Raw genomic sequence first — 26116 nt, 5'->3', positions numbered from 1 at the left:
AGGTGGCTGAGGCAGGAAAATTGCTTGAACCTGGAAGGTGTAGGTTGCAATGAGCCAAGATCACACCACTGCCTTCCAGCTTGGGCAACAGAGCGAGACTCTTGTCTCCAAAAAAAAAAAAAAAACCAAACAACAACAACAAAATTGGAATGACTAAAACATCAGTATTAATTCTCTTATAAATGAAATTCCTGAATCAAATGATACATCAGATACTAAAGCCTCTACTACTGAAGCAGAACATTAAAAATCTGCTTTGCCCTATAAAATGCTCTTCATTCCAAGACATAAAAATGAAGTGTGAGTCTTTCACCCATCTCATATTGACTCTTATGGTGGAAATATCAATGTAAAACTACACACTGTAAAAATACTGACATAATAATCACATTTTCTTGGCTAAATTCACATCTAAAAAATGTGCCTCAGGAAAACTGACTCTGTTGGGAATAGTGGCCACAACAGTGATGATTTAATTGTGCTGTACAGAAAAATTGAATATGGAATTAAAATGGCTTAATGGTATTCACCACAGAAAATGTTTTCTTGGCTGGGCACAGTGGCTCATGCCTGTAATTCCAGCACTTTGGGAGGCCAAGGCAGGCGGATAACCTGAGGTCAGGAGTTCGAGATCAGCCTAGCCAACATGGTAAAACCTGTCTCTACTAAAAATACAAAAATTAGCCGGGAGTGATGGCACACACCTGTAATCCCAGCTACTCTGGAGGCTGAGGCAGGAGAAACACTTGAATCCAGGAGGCAGAGGTTGCAGTGAGCCAAGATCATGCCACCGCATGCCAGCCTGGATGACAGAGCGACACTTGGTCTCGTGCCCGGCCTGGGAAATACTTTTTTATGAAAATTTACTGGTATTGATAGATTTCTGATTTAAATGCCCTTATTCATAAATATGGACTCAAAAAAGCCTCTCTATGATACATATTGCCTAAGTGTCCTAAAGAAAGGAGCATCAGCTACAATTCCAATAACCATAATGTACAAGAATACCTTTCTCAGCCAGGCACGGTGGCTCACGCCTGTAATCCCAGCACTTTGGGAGGCCAAGGTGGGTAGATCACTTGAGGTCAGGAGTTCGAGACTAGCCTGATCAACATCGTGAAATCCCACCTCTACTAAAAATACAAAATCAGCCAGATGTGGTGGCACACATCTGTAATCCCAGCTACTTGGGAGGCTGAGGCAGGAGATTTTGTATATATACGTATATATTTATATATACGTATATATTTACATATATAGCTGGTACTACTACTATATATATTTATATATACGTGTGTGTGTATATATACGTATAAATAGATATAAATATATATTTACATATATTTACATATATATACATATATATAAATATATATAGTAGTAGTACCAGCTACTCAGGAGGCTGAGACAGGAGAATTGCTTGAACCCAGGAGGCGGAGGTTGCAGAGAGCCGAGATTGCGCCACTGCACTCCAGCCTAGGTGACAGAGCAACTCTGTCTCCAAAAAAAAAGATAGATTTGGAATGCTTTAAACATTGACTCTTCTTCTGAGTAATAACTATTCTTCTGTATAATTACAGTAGACTGTCTAATTTAATAATTAAGGAAATGAAAATAAACCTGAAAGGAAATATATACATATATGTGTATATATACACACACACATACATAAATAAATGTATATACGTATATATGTATATACATATATGTATATATGTACGCATGTGTATACATATATACATATATACATATTCTCCTGTCTCAGCCTCCGAAGTAGCTGGGACTACAGGCACATGCCACCATGCCCGTCTAATTTTTATATTTTTAGTAGAGATGAGGTTTCGCCATGTTGGCCAGGCTGCCCTCGAACTCCTGACCTCAAGTGATCTGCCCACCTCAGCCTCCCAAAGTGCTGGGATTACGGGCATGAGCCACAGCACCTGGCCCAAATCTATCTTTTTATAAGAATTCTTCAGACCAGGTGTAGTGGCTCACACCTGTAATCCCAATACTTTGTGAGGCTGAGGAGGCGGGAGGATCATTTGAGCCCAGGAGTTTGAGATCAGCCTGGGCAACAGAGTGAGACCCCACCTCCATATAAAATATATAAATAAAAATGTAAAAAAGAATCCTTCAAGTTGGATGTAGTGGCTGACACCTGTAATATCAATGCTTTTGGAAGCCAAAGCGAGAGGACTGCTTGAGGCCAGAGTTTGAGACCAGCCTTAGGCAACATAGTGAGACTCTGTCTCTATTTAATTTTTTTAAAAAAATAATCTTTCAGGCCAGGCGCGGTGGCTCATGCCTGTAATCCCAGCAGTTTGGGAGGCCAAGGCGGGAGGATCATGAAGTCAGGAGATCAAGACCATCCTGGCTAAAACGATGAAATCCCATCTCTACTACCAAAATACAAAAAAAATTAGCCGGGTGTGGTGGCAGGCGCCTGTGGAGGCTGAGGCAGGAGAATGGTGTGAACCCAGGAGGCAGAGCTTGCAGTGAGCCGAGACAGCACCACTGCACTCCAGCCTGGGCAACAGAGCAAGACTCTATCTCGGAAAAAAAAAAAAAAAAAAACAATAACAATAATAATCTTTCAATAATAAGCTGATAAGAGTAAATATTTCAATTTTCAAACCCAGTAAGTAGAGGTTGCAGTGAGCACAGATCACACCACTGCACTCCAGCCTGGGTGACAGAGTGAGACCCTGCCTCAAATAAATAAATAAAGGCAACATCTAGACATTTATATGATCATGCCTGTAATACAACTATAAAGTCTCTATTAAGTATGAAGTGAGGGGCCGGGCATGGTGGCTCATGCCTGTAATCCCAGCACTTTGGGAGGCCAAGGTGGGCAGATCACCTGAGGTCAGGAGTTCAAGACTAGCCTGGCCAACATGGTAAAATGCTGTCTCTACTAAAAATTAGCCAGGTGTGGTGGCGGGCACCTGTAATCCCAGCTACTCAGGAGGCTGGGGCAGAAGAATCACTTGAACCCAGGAGGCAGAGGTTGCAGTGAGCTGAGATAGCACCACTGCATTCCAGCCTGGGTGACAAGAGCAAAACTCCCTCTCATACACACACAAAAAAGTATTAGTTGGGGAATGGGTGAAAAGTAACACATATTCCTAGGTTTACTATTCCATGGTTTTAATATTAAACCGTTATGATCTTAGTAAATGCAAAGATGCTTATTTTTTATTGTGAGGATTGCTCACTGTTGAGTGTCTAGCACTTAGTATAGTGCCTGGCACATAGTAGAAGCTCAGTGCCTGTCAATAAATAAATGGAAAATAAGGTAATAAGCACTTTGCACAGGGTCTGCCTCAAAGTGCTCAATAAATAGACGCTAGATTGGAATTGAAATCTTGCTTATCAGAACCACAATGCGAATTGTTCTCTGAAAAGCTGTAAAGACAAAAACAGCTTTATCTTTTTGAGATCTAATATTTCCTTTTGTGGTTCTAGTGAATTACTCCTTCTTATGTCCTTGGAAATTGGTTGCATTATCTTTTAATGGAATCCCACCTTTAGCAACTAAGTCTCCATTTTAGTATGATTTCTACTTAATTGAATATATACAAATGACATATATGTCCATATAACTAATTTTATCTAAATCAATGACAAGATGTTTACATATAGAATTGTTTGAGGTTAGCTAAACTTTGGGGATTAATACTCAGGAGAAGGGAAGTACTTGCTTTTTTTTTTTTTTTTTTTTTTTTTGGAGACGGAGTCTCGCTCTGTCGCCCAGGCAGGAGTGCAGTGGCCGGATCTCAGCTCACTGCAAGCTCCGCCTCCCGGGTTCACGCCATTCTCCCGCCTCAGCCTCCCGAGTAGCTGGGACCACAGGCGCCCGCCACTTCGCCCGGCTAATTTTTTGTATTTTTTAGTAGAGACGGGGTTTCACCGTGTTAGCCAGCATGGTCTCGATCTCCTGACCTCGTGATCCGCCCGTCTCGGCCTCCCAAAGTGCTGGGATTACAGGCTTGAGCCACCGCGCCCGGCCTAGAAGTACTTGCTTTTTTATCTTAAACCTTTATGTGCTATTTGAATGTTCTAATAATATAAAACATCAAAGAGATTTGTATCGGTAATGAGATTACGAGACACTGTAGCTTTCTTATTTTTACTTTTCCGTATTTAAAAAAGTGGGCTGGGTGCAGTAGTTCACACCTGTAATCTCGGCACTCTGAGAGGCTGAGGCAGGATGATGTCTTGAGCCCAGGAGTTCAGCCTGAGCAACACAGCAAGATCCTAACTCTACAAAAAATTTTTAAAAAATTAGCCAGGCAAGGTGGTGTGCGTCTGTGGTCCCAGCTACTCTGGAGGCTTGAGATAAGAGAACAGCGTGAGCCTGAGAGATCAAGGATGCAGTGAGCTGTGACTGCGTCACTGCACTCCAGCCTGGGCAACTTGAAAGACTTGTTTCAAATCAAATAAAAATAAATTTAAAAAATTTAAAGTGACTATATTTTTTAAATGTGGCAGTGGTACATTCAATACTATATTAAACCTCCTTGAGCTTATTCCAAATATCTGGTAGTATGTTCAATCAGGCCCAAAGCTGCTAACCCAAAACACAGACCATGGGGAACAAAAGGAAAATGTGGCTGGGACAGTGACTCACACCTGTGATTCCAGCATTTTGGGAGGCTGAGGTGGGAAGACTGCTTGAGGTCAGGAGTTTGAGACCAGCCTGGGCAACATGCAAGACCCCATCTCTATAAAAAATAAAAATTAGTAGGGCATGTTGGTACATGCCTGTAGTCTCAGCTACTTGGTAAGCTGAAAGGTGAAAGGGTTGCTTGAGCCCAGGAGGTCAAGGCTGCGGTGAGTTATGATTATACCACTACACTCCAGCCTAGGCGAGACCCTGTCTTTGAAAAAAAAAGGAAATGTGAGAAAGGCAGAACACCATTTCGCCATCTTGTCTTTACAGGATCCCAATGACATTTTACTTCAACAAAGCCAAACTGTATGAAGTTAAGCCCTGTCTCCAGGAGGCATGAAACAACCTCCACTTCTCATGATGCTGGCTTCTTCTCCAAACAATCTGAGGCCGAGCCCGGTGGCTCAAGCCTGTAATCCCAGCACTTTGGGAGGCCGAGACGGGCGGATCATGAGGTCAGGAGATCGAGACCATCCTGGCTGACACGGTGAAACCCCGTCTCTACTAAAAAATACAAAAAAACTAGCCGGGCGAGGTGGCGGGCGCCTGTAGTCCCAGCTACTCGGGAGGCTGAGGCAGGAGAATGGCGTGAACCCGGGAGGCGGAGCTTGCAGTGAGCCAAGATCACGCCACTGCACTCCAGCCTGGGCGGCAGAGCGAGACTCCGTCTCAAAAAAAAAAAAAAAAATAAAAAGAAGAGGCCAACTTTGCTGTAGCAGGCTAGAAGCCGTGATATCAAGTGNAAAAAAAAAAAAAAAAAAAAAAAAAAAAAACAATCTGAAAGACAGCTCCCTGGATATTTTGAAACCTCAGCTTCTGTTTTTCTAAGAAAAATATATTAATAACTTCTGAATTCTCTGATATTGAAGAAATTGAACACGAGTGTTAGTTTTCATCTATTGGGAAATATTCAAAGCTAAGTCTACTAAAATGAGTAAAACTTTAAATAAAATCTCTCTAGTCTAGTCTCATTTTTTAATCTTTATAGTTTTTGTTTTGTTTAATAGTTCATATCTTTCTCTTTTTTTTTTTTTTTTTTCTTTTGAGACAGAGTCTTGCTCTGTTGCCAGGCTGGAGTCAGCTCACTGCAACCTCCACCTCCTGGGTTCAAGCGATTCTTGTGCCTCAGCCTCCCAAGTAGCTGGGATTACAGGCCCACGCCACCACAAGCAGCTAATTTTTGTATTTTTAGTAAAGACAGGGTTTCACCATATTGGCGAGTCTGGTCTTGAACTCCTGACCTCATGATCCGCCCGCCTTGGCCCAGAATTACATAGCGCTGGGATTACAAGCGTGAGCCACCGCGCCCTGCCTAGTTCATATCCTTCCTGTATCTAAACTTTTCTCCCTAATAGATCTGGCACACTTATATCTTTTATAAAAGTCAACAATGACTACTTAGTTGAAGGAAAAAAGAAATTACTCGCTAAGTTTGTTGCCGAGTTCTTGAAGAGCTTGCTCTTGTTCATGATATATTTTTTTCAACTGCTGATTTTCATCCTGGAGGTTAAGGAACTCCTTCAGAACAATAAAAGACAGAAAATGCAATTTAAAAGAAAGAAACAAGAAACTCCAGAATGTATATATACCATTAATCAGAAACAAACATCCTTTAGCTTTTTAAAAGAAACAAATTGTGTCCAAAGCTCTTTCCTAGCTGCTGTATGTATCAACTATTTTCCATTTACTTAATCTCTTCACTGATATTTTTTAAGATGACTAGTATATCCATTTCCTTGGTATAACGTAAATTATAATTTATCTTTTTAAATAAGTTAACATTTGTCAAGATAGAATTTTTAAAGTTTTACCACTATTTACTTTTTTAAGACTAATGATTTGTTGAGTCTCATTTCTAAGATGAGATAAGGCATCTTTCTCCTTTTGAAGATCTTCCTGCAAAGTCTGCCTCCATTCCTTCTCAATCTTCAAGTCAGTTTCCAGTTGCACCCTTGAATGACAAATAATACACAGAAGCTCAGTGCTATTTCTCACATGACAGGTGTTATGTATTCTTTACTAAAATCACCCTTTTGGTTTACTACTTTGGCCTTTGTAATGCATTTTTCAGACATTTTCTTTCACAAATATTTTTCGGTAAACAAGTTCAGCAGCACAGGGTTTTCCAACCACAAAATATTGACTTATTTGCCAGCCATGAAACAATCCTTGCTAAACCATTTACATCATTAATTAATTCCATAGACATAAATATTGCATAAGCATAGAAAATGCCTTGGAAAGGCAAACACCATAATATTAAAACTGGTTACATCTTGGGAATGGAACTAAGAGGAGGAACGTAAGATTCTAATTGTCTTACACTTCTATGCCATGTGAAAAATTTTACAAAAAAACTTTATTCCAATATAAGAATTATAGCAATTGCTAAATCAGTTTAACTTCGGTAATGGCAAAATCAGCCCTGTTGCAGAGTGCTAATTTGCAAATTACTGTTGGAAGCTGACCAATTACATGAAAGACCTAAAACCAAGCAGACATTGGGGGAAAGTCCACACTGCCTGGAAATGCCAATTCTGAAAGCATTCCTGCAATCTTCTTCTTCTTCTTTTTTTTTTTTGGAGACAGGGTCTTGCTATGTTGCCAGGCTGGACTCAACTCCTGGGCTCAAGTGATCCTCCCACCTCAGCCTCTCAGCATCTGAGACTATAGGCCTGCCACCAAAACTCCTGAATTATTCTAAAGGTGCTAGCTGGCAAAGCAAACATAGTTGAATTTCCACATTTTAAGCTGACTAAAAAAAAAGAACACAAATCACTTCCATGATTATTTCTCATAAACAGTTATAACAAGTGAGGCATTTATCTACTAACAATACTACAGTTACTAATACTTTATATTTTAATTGCAACATTATAATGTTGAGTACATTAATATTTTTGTGTTAATATTTAGATTAGTTTTTATTTCCTCATAGTTAGCATTTCCATATACAGCCATATATTTTCCAGTGGAATAAATTTTAGATTTTGTAATTCAGGTTGAAGAGAAGAGTACCTGAAAATGGAATTTACAAATTATTGATAAATACTATTTTACTACAAATTTAAAATTTGAACAGCATCTCTTCAACTGTTACTTCCTTATAACATTGACAAGAAAAAAAACTGATTCCCACTGGGGCCACTGTCTGTGTGAAGTCTGCACATTCTCTCCATGTCTGTGTAAGTCTTCTCCAGGTACTCCAGTTTCCTCCCAGATCCCAAAGATGTGCACATTAGATGAACTGGCATTATCTACATTGTCCCAGCCTGAGTGTGGGTGTGTTTGGGTACATCCTGTGATGGAATAGTGTCCTGTGGAAGACTGGTTCCCACTGGGTGCCCAACTTGCCAGGATAGGCTCCGGCCACCAATGAGCCTGAACTGTAATAATTGGGCAAAGAATGAGCTTACTCGTTTTTATTCATCTTTCCTTAAATGTATGTATAACTCACGTTTACTTCAATATTTAATACTAGAAGACCAGAAGGTCTTTAGTTAGCAGTTTAGTGATTTTTTGTGAAAATAATTATGCAGTAGAAACTTAACTCTTCTTCACATCAAGTAGCCTATGATAAAACTGGTTTCATTTAGCATCATTTCACTCAGTCAGAGTTTCCAAGAACCTGTCAATGACATTAAGTGAGAATTTACTGTGTATGTTACATAATGTGAGGACCTACTGTGTATGTTACAAACACTGAAGTAACCAAAGCACACAGTACCCTGTTGAATGGCCTCATCATCCAGAATCAAAAAATAAATGAATGAAAAAGCAAAGGAAAATTTTGTTTTTAAGTTATATAAATATATTGTCAGAATACATGTTGAATACTGAAAGCAAAAACCATAAAAGGAAAAAAGGAAGATGTACCAGGCATGGTGGCTCATGCCTGTAATCCCAAAATTTTGGGAGGCCAAAGCGGGCAGATCTCTTGAGGCCAGGAGTTCAAGACCAGCCTGCCCAACATGATGAAACCCCATCTCTACTAAAAATACAAAATTTAGCCGGGTGTGCTGGTGCCCGCCTGTAATTCTACTACTTGGGAGGCTGAGGCAGGAGAATCGCTTGGACCCAGGAGGCAGAGGTTGTAGTAAGCCAAGATCTCACCACTGCACTCCAGCCTGGGTGACAGAGCAAGATTCCATCTCAAAAAAAAAAAGAAAAAGAAAAAGGAAGATGTAAGTACATAAAGAATTAAAATGTGTAAATAAAAACCACTATAATCCAAATTTTAAACTAAACAATAAACTTAGAAAACATTTTCAGGCTGGGCACAGTGGCTCATGCCTGTAACTCCAGCACTTTGGGAGGCCGAGGCAGGTGGATCACCTGAGGTCAGGAGTTCGAGAACAGCCTGGCCAACATGGTGAAACCCTGTCTGTACTAAAAATACAAAAATTAGCCAGGCGTGGTGGCATACACATTTAATCCCAGCTATTCAGGAGGCTGAAGCATGAGAATCGCTTGAACCTTGGAGGCAGGGGTTGCAGTGAGCTAAAATCGCACCACTGCACTCCAGCCTAGGCAACAGAGTGAGACTCTAAAATATATATATTTATGGTTCATGCCTGTAATCCCAGCACTTTGGGAGGCCAAGGCGGGTGGATCACCTGGGGTCAGGAATTTGAGACCAGCCTGGCCAACATGGTGAAACCTGTCTCTACTAAAAACACAAAAACTATCTGGGCATGGTGGCGGGCGCCTGTAATCTCATCTACTCGGGAGGCTGAAGCATGAGAATTGCTTGCACCCAGGAGGTGGAGGTTGCAGTGAGCTGAGATCGCACCACTGTACTCCAGCCCGGGTGACCAAAAAAAAAAAAAAAAAAATTGGGTTATCACTACAGAATAAGTTGCATTACTGCAGAATATCAGATTATCTTACCCATGCTTTTGTCAAACACTAGAAAGGTAATTCAGTAACAGAGTACCAGAGTTTCAAGACTGTTCTACTGATGGGCCAAGTAGCCCAGTCGTGTTCTTCATGTGCTTCATTTGACAAGGCACAGAGACTTACACAACAAACCCAGGGCATCATTAATAAATCTGATGACTTAAATGCTCCTTGTAACTTAAAATTAAGAGGAATTTTTTTTTCTGAATGTTTTGGGGTTTTTGTTTTGTTCTGTTTTTAGAGACAAGAACTCACTCTGCCACCCAGCAGGCTGAAGTTTAGTGGCACAATCAGCTCACAGCAACCTTGAACTCCTGGGCTCAAGCAATCCTTTTGCCTCAGCCTGCCGAGCAGCTGGGGCTACAGGTGTGTGCCACAACACCCAGCTAATTTTTTCTTTCTTTCTTTCTTTTTGTAGAGACAGGGTCTCATTATGTTGCTCAGACTGGTCTTAAACTCCTGGCGTCAAGCAATCCTCTCGCCTCAGCCTCCTAAAGCACTGGGATTACAACCATGTGCCACCACGCCAGGCCCTGCTTTTGGCTTTGGGAGTGGATTTCAGTTTCACAGTTTTCACAGTGTAGAAATAATATGGATTTTCTTTTCTTTTCTTTTCTTTTTTTTTTTTTTGAGATGGAGTCGTGCTCTGTCACCTAGGCTGGAGTGCAGTGGCATGACCTCGACACACTGCAACCTCTGCCTCCCGGGTTCAAGCGATTCTCCTGCCTCAGCCTTCTGAGTAGCTGGGATTACAGGCGCCCACCACCATGACTGGCTAATTTTTAAAAAATTTTTAGTAGAGACGGGGTTTTACCATGTTAGTCAGGCTGGTCTCGAACTCCTGACCTCATGATCCACCTGCCTCAGCCTCTCAAAAGTTCTAGGATTACAGGCGTGAGCCACCAGGCTCGGCCTGTAGGTTTTTAACCACAGTAATATACCCTGGACTAAAGCCAGGGAATTCTACATATTAATTCCTCAAATTCCTCAAATTATTATATTTGTGGTAGATTTAAATGGAGTACAGAATTCTGGTTCTGGAAAAGATGAAGTAAGCACATTATTCCCTATCCCTCCAACTAAGTACAGTTAAAAACTCTGGACATTATATGTAAAACATACATAAGAAGACTCCAAGGCCAAGCACAGTGGCTCATGCCTGTAATCCCAGCACTCTGGGAGGCCCAGATAGGCGGATCACCTGAGGTCGGGAGTTCAAGACCTGCCTGGCCAACATGGAGAAACCCTGTCTCTACTAAAAATACAAAATTAGCCGAGCATGGTGGCACATGCCTGTAATCCCAGCTACTTGGGAGGCTGAGGCAGGAGAATCGCTTGAACCCGGGAGGCAAAGGTTGCAGTGAGCCGAGATCGCGCCATTGCACTCCAGCCTGGGCAACAAGAGTGAAACTCCACCTCAAAACAACAACAACAAAAGAAGACTTCAGAAAGTAAAGAGAAGATGTTTGATCAGCTAGGAACTCCAGGAATCAAAGAACAACATGGTGATGAGTTACCTCAGGTTTCTTTTTGTCTCACATATAGGTCAGATTAGGTGTTGATGAAGCCCTCAACCCATTAAATACTAATGGGCATAGACAAAAAAAAAAAGCCCCAAGAAGAGCTCTTCCCATGCCAAAGGGCCAGGAAATAGCCTAGCAAGACAGAAAACTTTGGACAATAAATGTCCTATTCCAGCAAAACACCTGAGAAAAATCCCATGCCCCCGCAACAAACCTCAGTCAGCAAAAGGTGAGTGAGGAGCCTGGATTTCTACTCTTGCCTGGCAATGATGAGGTAACCTTCTTGCACCCTGCTGTGGTAGTATCAGAAAATGCCAAGTGGGAGCCTGAACCTTCCTAACCCCCAGCAGTAATAAGGCATCTGTTATGGTTTGAATGTTTGTCCTCTTCAAAACTCACATTGAAACTTAATGCCCAGTTTAACAACATAAGAGGTAAGGCCTTGACAGCACAGTGGCTCACGCCTGTAATCCCAGCACCCTCGGAGGCGAAGGCAAGCGGATCACTTGAGGTCAGGAGTTTGAGACCAGCCTGGTCAACATGGTGAAACCTCATCTCTACAAAAAACACAATTAGCCAGGTGTGGTGGTGTGTGCCTATAGTCCCAGCTACTAGGAGTGCTGAGGCAGGAGGATTGCCTGAACTGGGGAGGTCAAGGCTGCAGTAAGCTGAGATCGTATCACTGCACTCCAGCCTCAGCAACAGAGCCAGACCTTGTCTCAAAAAAAAAAAAAACAAAACAACAAACAGGTGAGGCCCTTAAGAGGTAATTGGCTCATGAGGTCTCTGCCTTCATGAATGAATTAACAGGTTAATGGACTAATGGGTTATCACAAGAATGGGTCTGTTATAAAAGTCAGTTTGGTAGGCCAGGAATGGTGGCTCACACCTGTAATCCAAGCACTTTGGGAGGCCAAGGTAGGAGGATCACTTTAGTCTAGGAGTTCAAGACCAGCCTGGGCAATATAGTGAGACCACATCTCTATAAGAAAAATAATAAATAAAAATAATAAACAAAAGCCAGTTTGACTCTCGGTACACTCCTCTTGCCCTGTGATGTCTTCTGCCATGTTAGGATGCAGCACAAAGCCCTCACCAGAAGATGACCAAATGTGGCTGCCCAATCTTGGACTTCCCAGATTCCAGAACTGTAAGAAATAAGCCTGTTTTCTTTTTAAATTACCCAGTCTCAGGTACCCAGTTATATCAACAGAAAGTAAACTAATCTGGGCCAGGCACAGTGGCTCATGCCTGTAAACCCATCACTTTGGGAGGACAAGGTAGGTGGGTCACCTGAGGTCAGGAGCTCGAGACCAGCCTGACCAGCATGGCAAAACCTCATCTCTACAAAAAATTAGCCAGGCATGGCGGTACGCACCTGTAATCCCAGCTGCTAAAGAGGCTGAGGCACAAGAATCGCTTGAACCCGGGAGGCAGAGGTTGCAGTGAGTCGAGATTGCGCCACTGCACTCCAGCCTGGGCAACAGAGCGAAAACTCAAACTCTGTCTCAGAAAAACAGAAAGTAAACTAATGCAGTCTATCCCTGGATCTAAGGGAAAAAACAAAGAAAAAATAAAATAAAGTGTCTCTCAAGCAACCTCACTGGTAACAATGGACGAGTAACCTGGGACTTGAATCTGCATGCAGCAGTAAAAAGGCATTTCTTTTTTCTTTTCCTTTTTTTTTTTTTTTTTTGAGACAGAGTCTTGCTCTGTCACCCAGGCAGGAGTGCAGTGGCACAATCTTGGCTCACTGCAACCTCTGCCTCCCAGGTTCAAGTGATTCTCTCACCTCAGCCTCCCGAGTAATTGGGATTACAGGCACCAGCCACTACGCCTCACTAATTTTTCTATTTTTAGTAGAGACGGAGTTTCACCATGTTGGCCAGGCTGGTCTCGAACTCCTGACCTCAGGTGATCCACCCGTCTCTGCCTCCCAAAGTGCTGGGATTACAGGCGTGAGCCACCATGCCTGGCCTAACAAGGCATTTCTTAACCACCCCCACAGTATCAGTGAAAGCCAATTGAGAGCCTGGATTACCTCCACCCAGTGGTAATGAGGCTTCTCGTCCTCTCTCCTCCAAGATGGTTTCAGCAGAAACCAAGAGGAGAGCCTGGACTTCCACTACCCGCCAACAGTAACATGGCACCACTCCCCTTCTCCACAGTATCAGTGGAAGCTGACTGGAAGATTCAGATTTCAATCCCTGCAGTTATTAGGCACCCTATTCCATCCCACCTGGAATGGTCTTGGGCTTCCAACTCCATTTGACGTAAAGGGTTACTGTCCACATCCCCCTACTAGTGTGGTTTCAGTGAAGGCCTGCCAAAACAATATATAAAATCCAGAGTCTTATTCTACCCAAAGTATCCTGGATGCAACTGAAAAACATCTGTTATACTAAGGCCCAGGAAGGTCTCAAGTTAGGTGAGAAACATCAATCAACAGATGCTAACATCATAGTTCCAGATGGTGGAATTATCTGTCAAGAATTTTAAAGCAGCCACCATTAAAATGCTCCCACTACCAATTAAGACACATCTGAAAAATCATGAGGAAAGAAAGAAGAAAGGAAATAAACATAAAAAAGAGCCTGGCCAGGCACCATGGCTCACATCTATAATCCCCACACTTTGGGAGCCCAATACAGGAGGATCACTTGAGACCAGGAGTTCAAGACCAGCCTGGACAATATACCATAGCCCTCATCTCTACAAAAAATAAAAATAAAAATAAATTAGCCAAGCATAGGGGTGTATGCCTGTAGTCCTAGGAAGCTTGGGCAGAAGGATCACTTGAGTCCAGAAGTTCAAGTTCACAGTGAGCCATGATCATGCCACTGCCCTACAGCCTGGTCAACAGCAAGATCCTATCTCAAAACTAAACAAAAACAAAACAAACAACAAAAGAAAATAGATCAAATGGAAATCTTAGGACTGAAAAATACAATAATCTTGCTGAAAGGGCTCAAGAGAAGAATGAAGACGGTGAGGGAAGAATGAATGAATTTGAAAATATAACAACAGAAATAATCCAATCTGAACAGGAACTGGTGGGACTACTAAAAAAAAAAAAAAAAGATCGCCTGGGCACAGTGGCTCACGCCTATAATCCCGGCACTTTGGGAGGCCAAGGTGGGCGGATCACGAGGTCAGGAGATCGAGACCATCCTGGCTAACATGGTGAAACCCCGTCTCTACTAAAAAATACAAAAAATTAGCCAGGCGTGGTGGCAGACGCCTGTAGTCCCAGCTACTACGGAGGCTGAGGCAGGAGAATGGCATGAACCCGGGAGGCGGAGCTTGCAGTGAGCCAAGATCATGCCACTGCACTCCAGCCTGGGCGACAATGTGAGACTCCATCTCGGGAAAAAAAAAAAAGGCCAGGCACAGTGGCTCACGCCTGTAATACCAGCACTTTGGGAGGCCAAGGTGGGTGAATCACAAGGTCAGGAATTTAAGACCAACCTGGCTAACATGGTGAAACCATCTTTTACCTTCAGAAATGAAGGTAAAATAGAATTTATTGCCAACAGACATACCCTAAAAGAATGGCTAAAGAGCTTGGCATGGTGGCTCACACCTGTAATCCTACCTACTCAGAAGGCTGACGCCAGAGGATTATTTGAGGCCAGGCATTCAAGACTAGCCTGAGCAACATAATAAGACCTCATCTCTAAAAAAAATTTGGCCGGGCACGGTGGCTCAAGCCTGTAATCCCAGTATTTTGGGAGGCCAAGATGGGTGGATCACGAGGTCAGGAGATCGAGACCATCCTGGCTAACATGGTGAAACCCCGTCTCTACTAAAAAATACAAAAAATTAGCCAGGCGTGGTGGCAGACGCCTGTAGTCCCAGCTACTACGGAGGCTGAGGCAGGAGAATGGCATGAACCCGGGAGGCGGAGCTTGCAGTGAGCCAAGATCATGCCACTGCACTCCAGCCTGGGCGACAATGTGAGACTCCATCTCGGGAAAAAAAAAAAAAGTCCAGGCACAGTGGCTCACGCCTGTAATACCAGCACTTTGGGAGGCCAAGGTGGGTGAATCACAAGGTCAGGAATTTAAGACCAACCTGGCTAAGATGGTGAAACCCCGTCTCTACTAAAAATACAAAAAAAAAAAATTAGCCGGGCATGGTGGCAGGCACCTGTAATTCTAGCTACTCAGGAGGCTGAGGCAGGAGAATCGCTTGAACCAGGCAGCAGAGGTTGCAGTGGGCTGAGATCGCACCACTGTACTCCAGCCTGGGTGACAGGCTGAGACTCCATCTCAAAAAAAAAAAAAATTAGCTGGGCATGGTGGCACGCGCCTGTAATCCCAGCTACCCAGGAGGCTGAGGCAGAAGAACCACTCGAATCCAGGAGGTTGCAGAGAGCCAAGATCATACCACAGCACTCCAGCCTGGTGACAGAACAAGACTCCGTCTCAAAAAAAAAAAAGACCCAACATTCATGGTATCAAGAGTCTCTGAAGGGGAGGAGAAGGCAACTGACACTAAAAAAAATATATCTGAAAAAGTAATGGCTGAAAATTTCCCAAATTTGACAAAGACATAAACCTACAGATATAAGAAGCTGATCAAATCCTAAATAGGTTAAATCCCCAAAAAAATTTTTTTTGAAAGCAGTAAGACAGAAATGACATTAACGCCTAAAGAGAAACAATTCAAATGACAGTGTATTTTTAATCAGAAAACCATAAAGGCCAAGAGAAAGTGATGTAAGATTTCTCTAGTGCTAAAAGAACTGCCAACCCAGAATTCTATACCCAATGAAAATATCCTTCAGAAATGAAGGTAAAATAGAATTTATTGCCAACAGACATACCCTAAAAGAATGGCTAAAGAGCTTGGCATGGTGGCTCACACCTGTAATCCTACCTACTCAGAAGGCTGACGCCAGAGGATTATTTGAGGCCAGGCATTCAAGACTAGCCTGAGCAACATAATAAGACCTCATCTCTAAAAAAAATTTGGCCGGGCACGGTGGCTCAAGCCTGTAATCCCAGTATTTTGGGAGGCCAAGATGGGTGGATCACGAGGTCAGGAGATCGAGACCATCCTGGCTAACATGGTGAAACCCTGTCTCTACTAAAACTACAAAAAATTAGCCAGGCGTGGTGGCAGACGCCTGTAGTCCCAGCTACTCGGGAGGCTGAAGCAGGAGAATGCCATGAACCCGGGAGGCAGAGCTTGCAGTGAGCTGAGATCCGGCCACTGCACTCCAGCCTTGGTGACAGAGCGAAACTCCGTCTCAAAAAAAAAAAAAAAAATTTAAGGCCAGGTGCAGTGGCTCACGCCTGTAATCCTAACACTTTGGAAGATCATGGCAGGGAGACTGCTTGAGGCCAGGAGTTCAAGACCAGCCTGGGCAACATAGCAACATCCTGTCCCTATAAAAATTAGCCAGGTGTGGTGGTATGCTCTACCATCCTAGCTACTCAGGAGGCTGAGGCGAGAGGATCCTTTGCGCCCATGAGTTCAAAGCTGCAATGAGTTATGATCACGCCACTATACCCCAGCCTGGGCGAGAGAGAAATAAGACCCTATCTCAAAAAAATAAAATAAAATAAGTTTTTTAATTAGTTGGCATGATGGCTAATGCCTATAGTCCCAGCTACTTGGGAGGTAAAGGCAAGAGCATTGCTTGAGCCCAGGAGCTCGAGGTTGCAGTGAGCCATGATCACACTACTGTATTCCAGCCTCAGTGACACAGTGAGACGCCTCTCTCTTTAAAAAAAAAAAAAAAAAGAGGCCAGGCACGGTGGCTCACGGCTATAATCCTAGCACTTTTGGAGGCCAAGGTGGGCTGATCACTTGAGCCCAGGAGTTCGAGATTATTCTCGGCAACATGGAGAAAACCCGTCTCTACCAAAAAAAAATAATAATAATACAAAAATTAGCCAGGTGTGGTGATATGCACCTGTAGTCTCAGCTACTCAGGAGCCTGAGATGGGAAGATTACTAAGCCCAGGAAATCAAGGCTGCAGTGAGCTGTGATCACACCACTGCACTCCAGCCTGGCTGACAGAGCAAGACCCTGTATCAAAAAAAAAAAAAAAATGTTTAAAGAAAGTTCAGACACACACAAAAAACCTGGAGCTTCAGGAATAAAAAAGAATAATGAAGTTTTCTAAATTAGATTAAATTTAAACATTAAATTCTGTTTATGGTTGCACAACATATTACAACATTGTCTAACATGATTCCCAATATATGTAAAAGAGATCATTAAGCAAATTATATTAAAGAGGGGAGAAAGTATGAATACTTAAATAGAGGTAAAGTTTTCACACTTCATCCAAAGTGGTAAAATGTTAATGCCAACAGACTGTGGAAAAATAGCATATGTGTAATATAATGTCCACAGCAAACACCAAAAATCTATACAAAGAGATGCATTCAAAAGTGCTACAGATAAATCAAAACGGAATTCTAAATAACGTTCATGTAACTTATGGGAAGGCAGGAAAAATTAAACAGAGGAACAACAAATAGGAAAAACAAATTAAACAACAAAATGGCAGACTTAAGCTCTACTATATCAATAATTACAATATATATAAATGGACTAAACATACTATGAAAAGACAGAGTTGGGAGAATTGATTTTAAAAGCATGAAGCAGGCCAAGCACGATGGCTCATGCCTGTAATCCAAATGCTTTAGGAGGCTGAGGCAGAGAGATCACTTGAGGCCAGGAGTTCCAGACCAGCTTAGGATACATAGCAAGACCTCCATCTCTTAAAAAAAAAAATTATTAGCCAGGTGCAGTGGCACATGCTTGTTGTCCTAGCTACTCAGGAGGCTGAGGCAGGAGGATCTCTTGAGCCCAGAATTAGAGGCTGCAATGAGCTATAATGGTACCACTATACTCCAACCTGGCAACAAAGCAAGACCCTGTCTCTAAAAAACAAATAACAACAACAACAAAACATGAACTATATGCTATCTATAAGAAACTTCAGGCTGGGAGCAGTGGCTCATGCCTGTAATCCCACACTTTGGGAGGCCAAAGTGGGAGGATCACTTGAGCTCAGGAGTTCAAGATCAGTATGGGCAACATACCAAGACCTTTTCTCTACTAAAAAATAAAAATAAAAATAAATTAGCTGGGTATGATGGCACAACGCCTAAGGTCCCAGCTACTCTGCAAGCTGAGGTTGGGAGGATTGCTTGAGCCTAGGATTGCTTGAGCCTAGGATTGCTCGAGTCATAGCTGCAGTGAGCTATGACCATGCCACTGCACTCCAGCCTGGGCAACAGAGTGAGACTCTGTCTTAAAAAAAAAGGAAAAGAAACTTCAAGCCGGGGATGGTGGCTCACACCTGTAATCCCAACACTTTGGGAGGCAAAGGTGGGAGGATCACTTGAAGCTAGGAGTGCAAGGCTAGCCTGGGCAACACAGCAAGATCCTGTCTCTCCAAAAAAAAAAAAAAAGAAACTTCAAACATTACAAAGGTACACTGAAAGTAAAAAAAAAAAAAAAAAAAGGAAAAATACAAACATTAATCAACAGAAAGCAGGAGTAACTATATTAATATCAGAAAAATTAACTTCAGAGCAAAAAAAAATTACCAGAGAAGTACATCATATAATGACAAAAGGGTCACTCTACCACGAAGATATATTAACAGTCCTGAATATGTAGGCATCAAATAACAGAGCTTTAGAATATAATAAGCAAAAACAGAATTGAAAAAATACATATACCAATCCACAATCACAGTTTGATATTTCAACAAATTCTCTCTCAATAATTAAAAACTACTAGACAGAAAATCACCAAGGATAGAGAAGAACTTAACAAACACTTCATGGGTATAAAGGCAGCTTAGCAACTTATACTTCATACATGGCATGTGGTCTTGTTTTAATGATCTGTTAATATAATAAATAACTACTTTCCATTGTTGCTTTTTTTGTTTGTTTGTTCTTACTGTTGTTTTCTTTTAATAACAGAATTGGTACATATTAACTGGGGGAAAAATACTGATATTTATAAAATAAAACTAAAATGTCCCTGTCAACCTCAACCTGCCAGCATTCACCTGAAATAACCACTCCCCAGAATCTGTATTCTTTAAAATCTTTTCTATGTATAAATATATATACATACATGGTTTTAATTTTGTTTTTAAAATTGAATCACATTTGGCATACTGTCTGCAACTTGCTTTTTTTCAGCACAATGACATATACTAACATCCTTCCTGGTTGGTGATATATAGATCATGCAAAGTACTAATAAAAATGTTCTCAGAAGCTGGGCATGGTGGCTCACTTCTGTAATCCCAACACTTTGAGAGTTGAGGCAGGAAAATCGCTTGAGGCCAAGAGTTAGAGATCAGTCTGAACAATATAGCAAGACTCCATTTCCACAATTTAAAAAAAAATGTTCAGGAGCTAAATGATAAGAATTTATGGCCGGGCGCGGTGGCTCAAGCCTGTAATCCCAGCACTTTGGGAGGCCGAGACGGGCGGATCACGAGGTCAGGAGATCGAGACCATCCTGGCTAACACGGTGAAACCCCGTCTCTACTAAAAATACAAAAAACTAGCCGGGTGAGGTGGCGGGCGCCTGTAGTCCCAGCTACTCGGGAGGCTGAGGCAGGAGAATGGCGTAAACCCAGGAGGCGGAGCTTGCAGTGAGCTGAGATCCGGCCACTGCACTCCAGCCTGGGCGACAGAGCGAGACTCCGTCTCAAAAAAAAAAAAAAAAAAAAAAAAAAAAAAAAAAAAAAAAAAAAAAAGAATTTATGAACACAGAGAAGGAAATAACAGATACAGGGTTCTATCTGAGTGGGGAGGATGGGGGGAAGAAAAGGAGCAGAAAAGATAGCTATTGGGTACTGGGCTTAATACCTGGGTGATAAAATAATATACACAACAAACCCCCATGACACGTGTTTACCTAGTAACAAGCCTTCACATGTACCCCCAAACCTAAAATAAAAGTTAAAAAAAAAATTAAAGACAACTGGCCAGACACGGTGTCTCACACCTGTAATCCCAGCACTTTGGGAGGCTGAGGCAGATGGATCACGAGGTTAGGAGATCGAGACCATCTTGGCTAACACAGTGAAACCCCGTCTCTACTAAAAATACAAAAAAAATTAGCCGAGAGTGGTGGAGGGCACCTGTAATCCCAGCTACTCAGGAGGCGGAGGCAGGAGAATGGCGTGAACCCAGGAGGCAGAGCTTGCCGTGAGCCGAGATCGCGCCACTGCACTCCAGCCCAGGGGACAGAGCAAGACTCTGTCTCAAAAAAAAAAAAAAAAAAATCAGAGAAAATTAAAAAAAAAAAAAAGTTGGCCAGGCACAGGGGCTCATGCCTGTAATCCTAGCACTCTGGGAGGCCAAGGTGGGCAGATCACCTGAGGTCAGGAGTATGAGACCAGCCTGGCCAACGTCATGAAACTTCATCTCTACTAAAAAATACAAAAAATTAGCTGGGTGTGGTGGCATAAGCCTGTAGTCCCAGCTATTCAGGAGGCTAAGACAGGAGAATTGCTTGAACCTAGGAGGCAGAGGCTGCAGTGAGCCACCAAGGTCATGCCACTGCATTCTCGCCTGGGAGACAGAGTGAGACTCCATCTCAAAGGAAAAAAAAAACAAAGTTGATTTTAGAAAAATGTTCTTGGCCGGGTGCGGTGGCTCATGCCTGTAATCCCGGCACTTTGGAGGCCGAGGCAGGTGGATCACCTGAGGTCAGGAGTTTGAGACCAGGCTGGCCAACATGGTGAAACCCCGTCTCTACTAAAAATGCAAAAAATTAGCTGGGCATGGTGCCAGGCACCTGCAATCACAGCTACTCAGGAGGCTGAGACAGAAGAATCACTTCAACCTGGGAGGTGGAGGTTGCAGTGAGCCGAGGTCACATGCCATTGCACTCCAGCCTGCGCAACAAGAGTGAAACTCCATCTCAAAAATATATACATATATATTCTCAGAAAACAGCATGTCCTTTAATAATATAAGTTTCTTGTAGTTACAAAAGCCTATTATACTCAGCACCTAGAAATATAATGACCATCAGATTAATGTTAAATAACAGAAGAATGAATAAAACTCTCCTAGAGCAAGAAGACAGCAAAACAGAGTTGAAAGTACTTTGTAAATCATAAAGGGAGTAAAAACATAAGTATTATTACAATTATATTTTCTTTTTTTTTTTTTCGAGACAGAGTCTCGCTCTGTCGCCCAGGCTGGAGTGCAGTGGCGCGATCTCGGCTCACTGCAAGCTCCGCCCCCCCGGGTTCACGCCATTCACCTGCCTCAGCCTCCCGTGAAGCTGGGACTACAGGCACCCGCCACCATGCCCGGCTAATTATTTTTTGTATTTTTAGTAGAGACGGGGTTTCACCATGTTAGCCAGGATGGTCTCGATCTCCTGACCTCGTGATCTCCCTGTCTCAGCCTCCCAAAGTGCTGGGATTACAGGCATGAGCCACCGCGCCTGGCCTTTTTTTTTGTTTTTTAAAGTAAACACTAAAAGCTAGCTGGTATCATTAGATAAATAAAAATATTGGTATTCTATCATCATGTGCAAAAAAATGAGGGGGTTATGTTAACACAAGTATTTGTTTCTAAGAATGAAATACTCACAGCTGTTTCTCCTTTTGGGAGATTTGTTTCTGCAGACTGTCAGATTTACTGAGACATTCTTGTAGATATTTCTCATCCTCATCTTCAGCTTCCATCTGCGCCTTCTCTGCTTGCTGCAATCTGGTGTAATTCAAATCAACTTTGGGTAAAACTGAGGCTAGAACTAGGGTGTAAAAGGGTGAAGAAGACAAATAAAAGAAAAATGGGGAAATAGAAACATTTCTAAATGAAAACAAAGTTTGGGGAAAAACTCACAAACTCAAACGTGAAAGAGTCACACAATGTCTAGAAGTTGTTCTGTGATTTTTTTGTCAATATAACATGTAGTATGCCCAGAATACTATCTTCAAATTTGTTTTATTTCTTGTTCGTAATTAACAGTGCAAAGCAATACAGCCTTTACCACTTATGCAGAGCATAATGAATCAAATTTCAAAGCATAATAGGTATGTTACTACCTTTTTTCAAAACCATGAAAAGTAAAGGATTTATGCCTATACTAGGTGAAGAAGCCACACTGTTATATGTTAAGCTAGGATGTGTATGCCAGGAATCAAGTGTGCTACAAGGCCAAGAGCAAAGACCTGCAATTACTCCAAATGAGAGCCAACTCCTTCTTACAGCATCTTTATGCATTTACTAAATTATGCCGAAGCTCTATGCATGTGTGTGTGTGCACGTGTGCATACATGTTTAAGATTCAAAAAGAATTTGGTGCCAGTTGGCATCATTCACTAGAGATCATTTTTGTTCCTCACCATTTAATATTAAAAATTAGCTAAAATATTGTGATTTTCATCTTTCCTGTTTTTATTTGTAAGTCGTTGCATTTTCCTGTGCTTAGCTCCACTCCCTGCCTTCTTTGGCCATCTAGGATTTCTTATATTTAACTTCAATATTTTTATAAGAAAATATTTACCAAGATTCAAAGGATATTAACTCCTTGCAGGAAATCACAAGAGAAATTTCGGTTCAACTAACTAAAAAAACTCTTCCTCTTCCTTTCTTCCTTAAAACCATACCAATGGAGCAACCCTCACATATTTCGGGGGTATAAATGCTGTTTCCAAGGAAAGGAGAGTTATCATTCAAGTTATCTCCAAATCTAAGATTAAATTAAAATATTCAGGTGCTGGGGATGGACCCAAGCTTTTCTCTAAGGTTACAAAAAGGAAAATAAAAGAGTGAGGTAGGCCTTGAAGTTGTGCTATCACAGAAGAGGGCAAGGGAGAACTGGAAAACTGAGAAGCTGAAGCACAGGATGTTGGCCAGTCTGGGTTATAAGTTATTTTGAAGCATATGTAAAAATCAGTAAGGGAACCGTTGGGCAAAGAGTGGGCCAATGAGAAAAAAATATCTGTGCCAACGCAGTATAAAACCAAAGGTTAAGTTATTTTTAAACAGTCTTTATATTTTTCATCAAAAAGTAGCTAAAAAGATAAAACTGCATTTGAAAATCCTGACCTCCAAAGGGTCAATACTCAAATCACCCTTTGTGCACAAGGTTTGAGGAATGTATGTCTAGAAATCCAAGTGCACCCACTCTGCTTAATGGCAGTGTATTACCACAGCAGCTGACCAAGAAATGTACAGGGTTCCTAACACCCTTTTAGAATATTTAGTAGCATAGACTCCTTTCTATTTAATGTATTATAAAATTGTTGATTCTCTTTTCATTTAGTCTGTTTAAATACAAGTGGTCTTCAGAAAGATATATCTTTGACCAGCTTGTACTGGTCCTGCGTGTCACTGCTGGCACATTTCACCAATGACATTGCAATTGTCCTAGTTTGAGTTAACAAATCGTTATCACTTCATAATGGAATGGAAAGAAATCAAAGACAGAAAAAGGTAATAAAGATGTCCAAAATGTAAAAATGGGGATAAAGAAAACAAAAAAGAAAAAAGAAGAAAGAGGATGTCAATAAAAGAATATTCATGTCAATAAAGCATTAATAGTTATGTTTTTCATAAATAGATTCAAAGAAAGCAATGATAAAAGACATATGTTGACACCAACATGACAGGGCAATGGAAATACATTACATTTTCCAACAATAAAAGTGAAAAATGCCAATATAAAACAATTCAATTTAAACAAAATTATATCTTTGGTTGGGTTGAGGGTCCTAGCTCAAAGAAACAAAACTAAACCACCAATTCGGAATGCTTGATTTCATATAAACAGATGGCGAATGGCAAAGAATACGATAATTAACATGCATGGAAATCAATTAGGGATAATCTCACTCTGTTTGTTCATTTTTATTTTTTTTGACGTTTTTATTTGTGTATTTGTTTTATGTAATTGAATAACATGAAACTACTGATATTAGGCCTCTAAGAAAAATCTACAATATGACAACTTCAAATGATTCAGCATAAGATAAAGCAACTTGATTCCATGCAACAACCAAAACAAAAACACAAAATCCTGCTGGGCTTAAACAAAAAACGTGTCCTAATCTATATCTTCCTAACGGTTTTTGTGGCAGGTGTTGGAACTGAATAAAGAAAAAGGGGAAAAGAAAATAAAAAAAGAAACTAAGACTGGAAATGCTGTACCTTTGTTCCAGCTGCCTCATGGCTGCAGTAATTTTGTTGGTTTTTTCTTCTAGTCGGGCAATTATTTCATTTTTTTCTTTCAAGCCATCTTCAGAACCCTATTTATAAAAACAAAAGCTACAGTGCTTTTGATTTTTTTTTTTCTGTGTGTGTGGTTTTTTTTAATAGACAGGGTATCACTATGCTGCCCAGTTTGGGTTTGAACTCCTGGGCTCAAGCTATCCCACCTCTCAGCCTCCCAAGTAGAGTTCTCATCTTTTAACCTGAGTATTTATAAGTTTCTTACACCATTTTGCTATGGGACTGTTACTTTGAAATGAACAGAGTTACTTTATACATAAAATAATTGTGTATTAGTCATTTTTGTGTATTAGTGCTATTAGTCGTTTTTGTTTCTGTTTTTTTTTAAGATGGGGTCTTGCTATGTTCACTAGGCTGGCCTCAAACTCCTGGCCTCAAGCAATCCTCCCATCTTGGCCTCCCTAACTGCCGGGATTATAGCATGAGCCATGGCACCTGGCCTCTATTAGTCTTCATTTAAAATGTAATAGGCCAGGTGTGGTGGCTCACACCTGTAATCCCAGCTCTTTGGGAGGCCAAGGTGGGAGGATCTCTTGAGACCAGCCTGGGCAATATAGTGAGACCTCATCTCTACAGAAAATAAAAGAAAAAAAGAAAAAATTTAAAAAAGAAAATATAATAAAGAAAAAAACTCCACCTTCAATATTTTTGGAAGATGACAGAATACATTCTTGTAAAATATGATATTTTTCAAATTAATTAAATAAAGGATTTTGGCAACAAGTCTACTTAATAGCAATATCATCTTAGAAAATTTACAATTATGGGCCAGGCATGGTGGCTCACGCCTGTAATCCCAGCACTTTGGGAGGCCGAGGTGGGCGGATTTCCTGAGGTCAGGAGTTCGAGACCAGCCTGGCCAACACTGTGAAACCCCATCTCTACTAAAAACACAAAAATTAGCCGGGTGTATTGGTACACGCCTGTAGTCCCAGCTACTAGGGAGGCTGAGGCAGGAGAATCGCTTGAACCTGGGAGGCAGATGTTGCAGTGCGCCAAGATCGCACCACTGCACTCCAGCCTGGGCAACAGGGCGAGACTCTGTCTCAAAAAAAAAAAAGAAAATTTACTATTATGATAGTGTAGCATTTCAACCAAAATTAAATATTTCTTAGGACTACATTGTAAAAGGAAGTTCACAAAAATGTTTTGTAGTTTAAATTGAGAGTTTTCCCAAAAGATTTAATCTTCATACTCTTAACCTTTCAACATTAAAAATTTAGACAGGGATAGACGGGATATTTTGTTTGTTGATACCTTTTTCATTACATTTAAGAGCTTTCATTTAGAAAAAAAAGACATTGGCCTTCATAACTAATACGGCACAGTTAAAATGGGCTCATCTCTTAAAAACCAAAACCTTTCTACAAATATTCACTTTCAATTTCCATAAAATGAAATTTAAGAACAATCCTTACCTGCAACTTTTGATACATCTCTATGTTAATTGCTTTAACTTCCTCTAGCTGTTGTCGAAGGCCTATCAGAGTATCTTGTTTCTCATGGATATCTTTCTCCAGCAACTTCATGGCAAGTTCAATCTCATGCTTCATACTAACTTGTACTGCTAGCTCATTCTCTACATCCTGCAATTTCAATATATCCTCAATTCACATGCCACTTCAGGATGTAAAAATTAGATATACTTTAAGAAAGGTTGTCCATTCAATATACAGACTACACTTTTTAAGTCCACTAAAGGGAATCAACCAGGCCCTCTAACAACACAATAAACATTTTGAAATGCAGGGCCAGGTGCAGTGAC

General features: G+C 41.3%; 1 protein-coding gene across 5 annotated transcripts in view; it reads right to left on the bottom strand.

Annotated features, from left to right (window-relative positions):
* RUFY2 (RUN and FYVE domain containing 2) overlaps positions 1 to 26116 on the bottom strand; it is a 63253-nt gene that overhangs the window by 13383 nt on the left and 23754 nt on the right. For 3 of the 5 annotated variants that reach the window (XM_025395931.1, XM_025395930.1, XM_025395929.1), the window contains exons 11-15: positions 25770 to 25937; positions 24271 to 24368; positions 21706 to 21825; positions 6497 to 6626; positions 6099 to 6193 (exon numbers count right to left, since the gene is read on the bottom strand). In XM_025395931.1, the coding sequence (XP_025251716.1) occupies positions 6099 to 6193; positions 6497 to 6626; positions 21706 to 21825; positions 24271 to 24368; positions 25770 to 25937 (611 nt within the window). Of the gene's footprint in view, positions 1 to 6098; positions 6194 to 6496; positions 6627 to 21705; positions 21826 to 22016; positions 23518 to 24270; positions 24369 to 25769; positions 25938 to 26116 lie in introns of those variants that run through there. The other 2 variants (XM_025395932.1, XM_025395933.1) reach the window with 1 other exon arrangement.

This window comes from Theropithecus gelada, chromosome 9 (assembly GCF_003255815.1).
Source record: "Theropithecus gelada isolate Dixy chromosome 9, Tgel_1.0, whole genome shotgun sequence".
Classification (NCBI taxonomy): Eukaryota; Metazoa; Chordata; class Mammalia; order Primates; family Cercopithecidae; genus Theropithecus; species Theropithecus gelada.
This window is presented reverse-complemented; position numbering and strand designations above follow the sequence as displayed.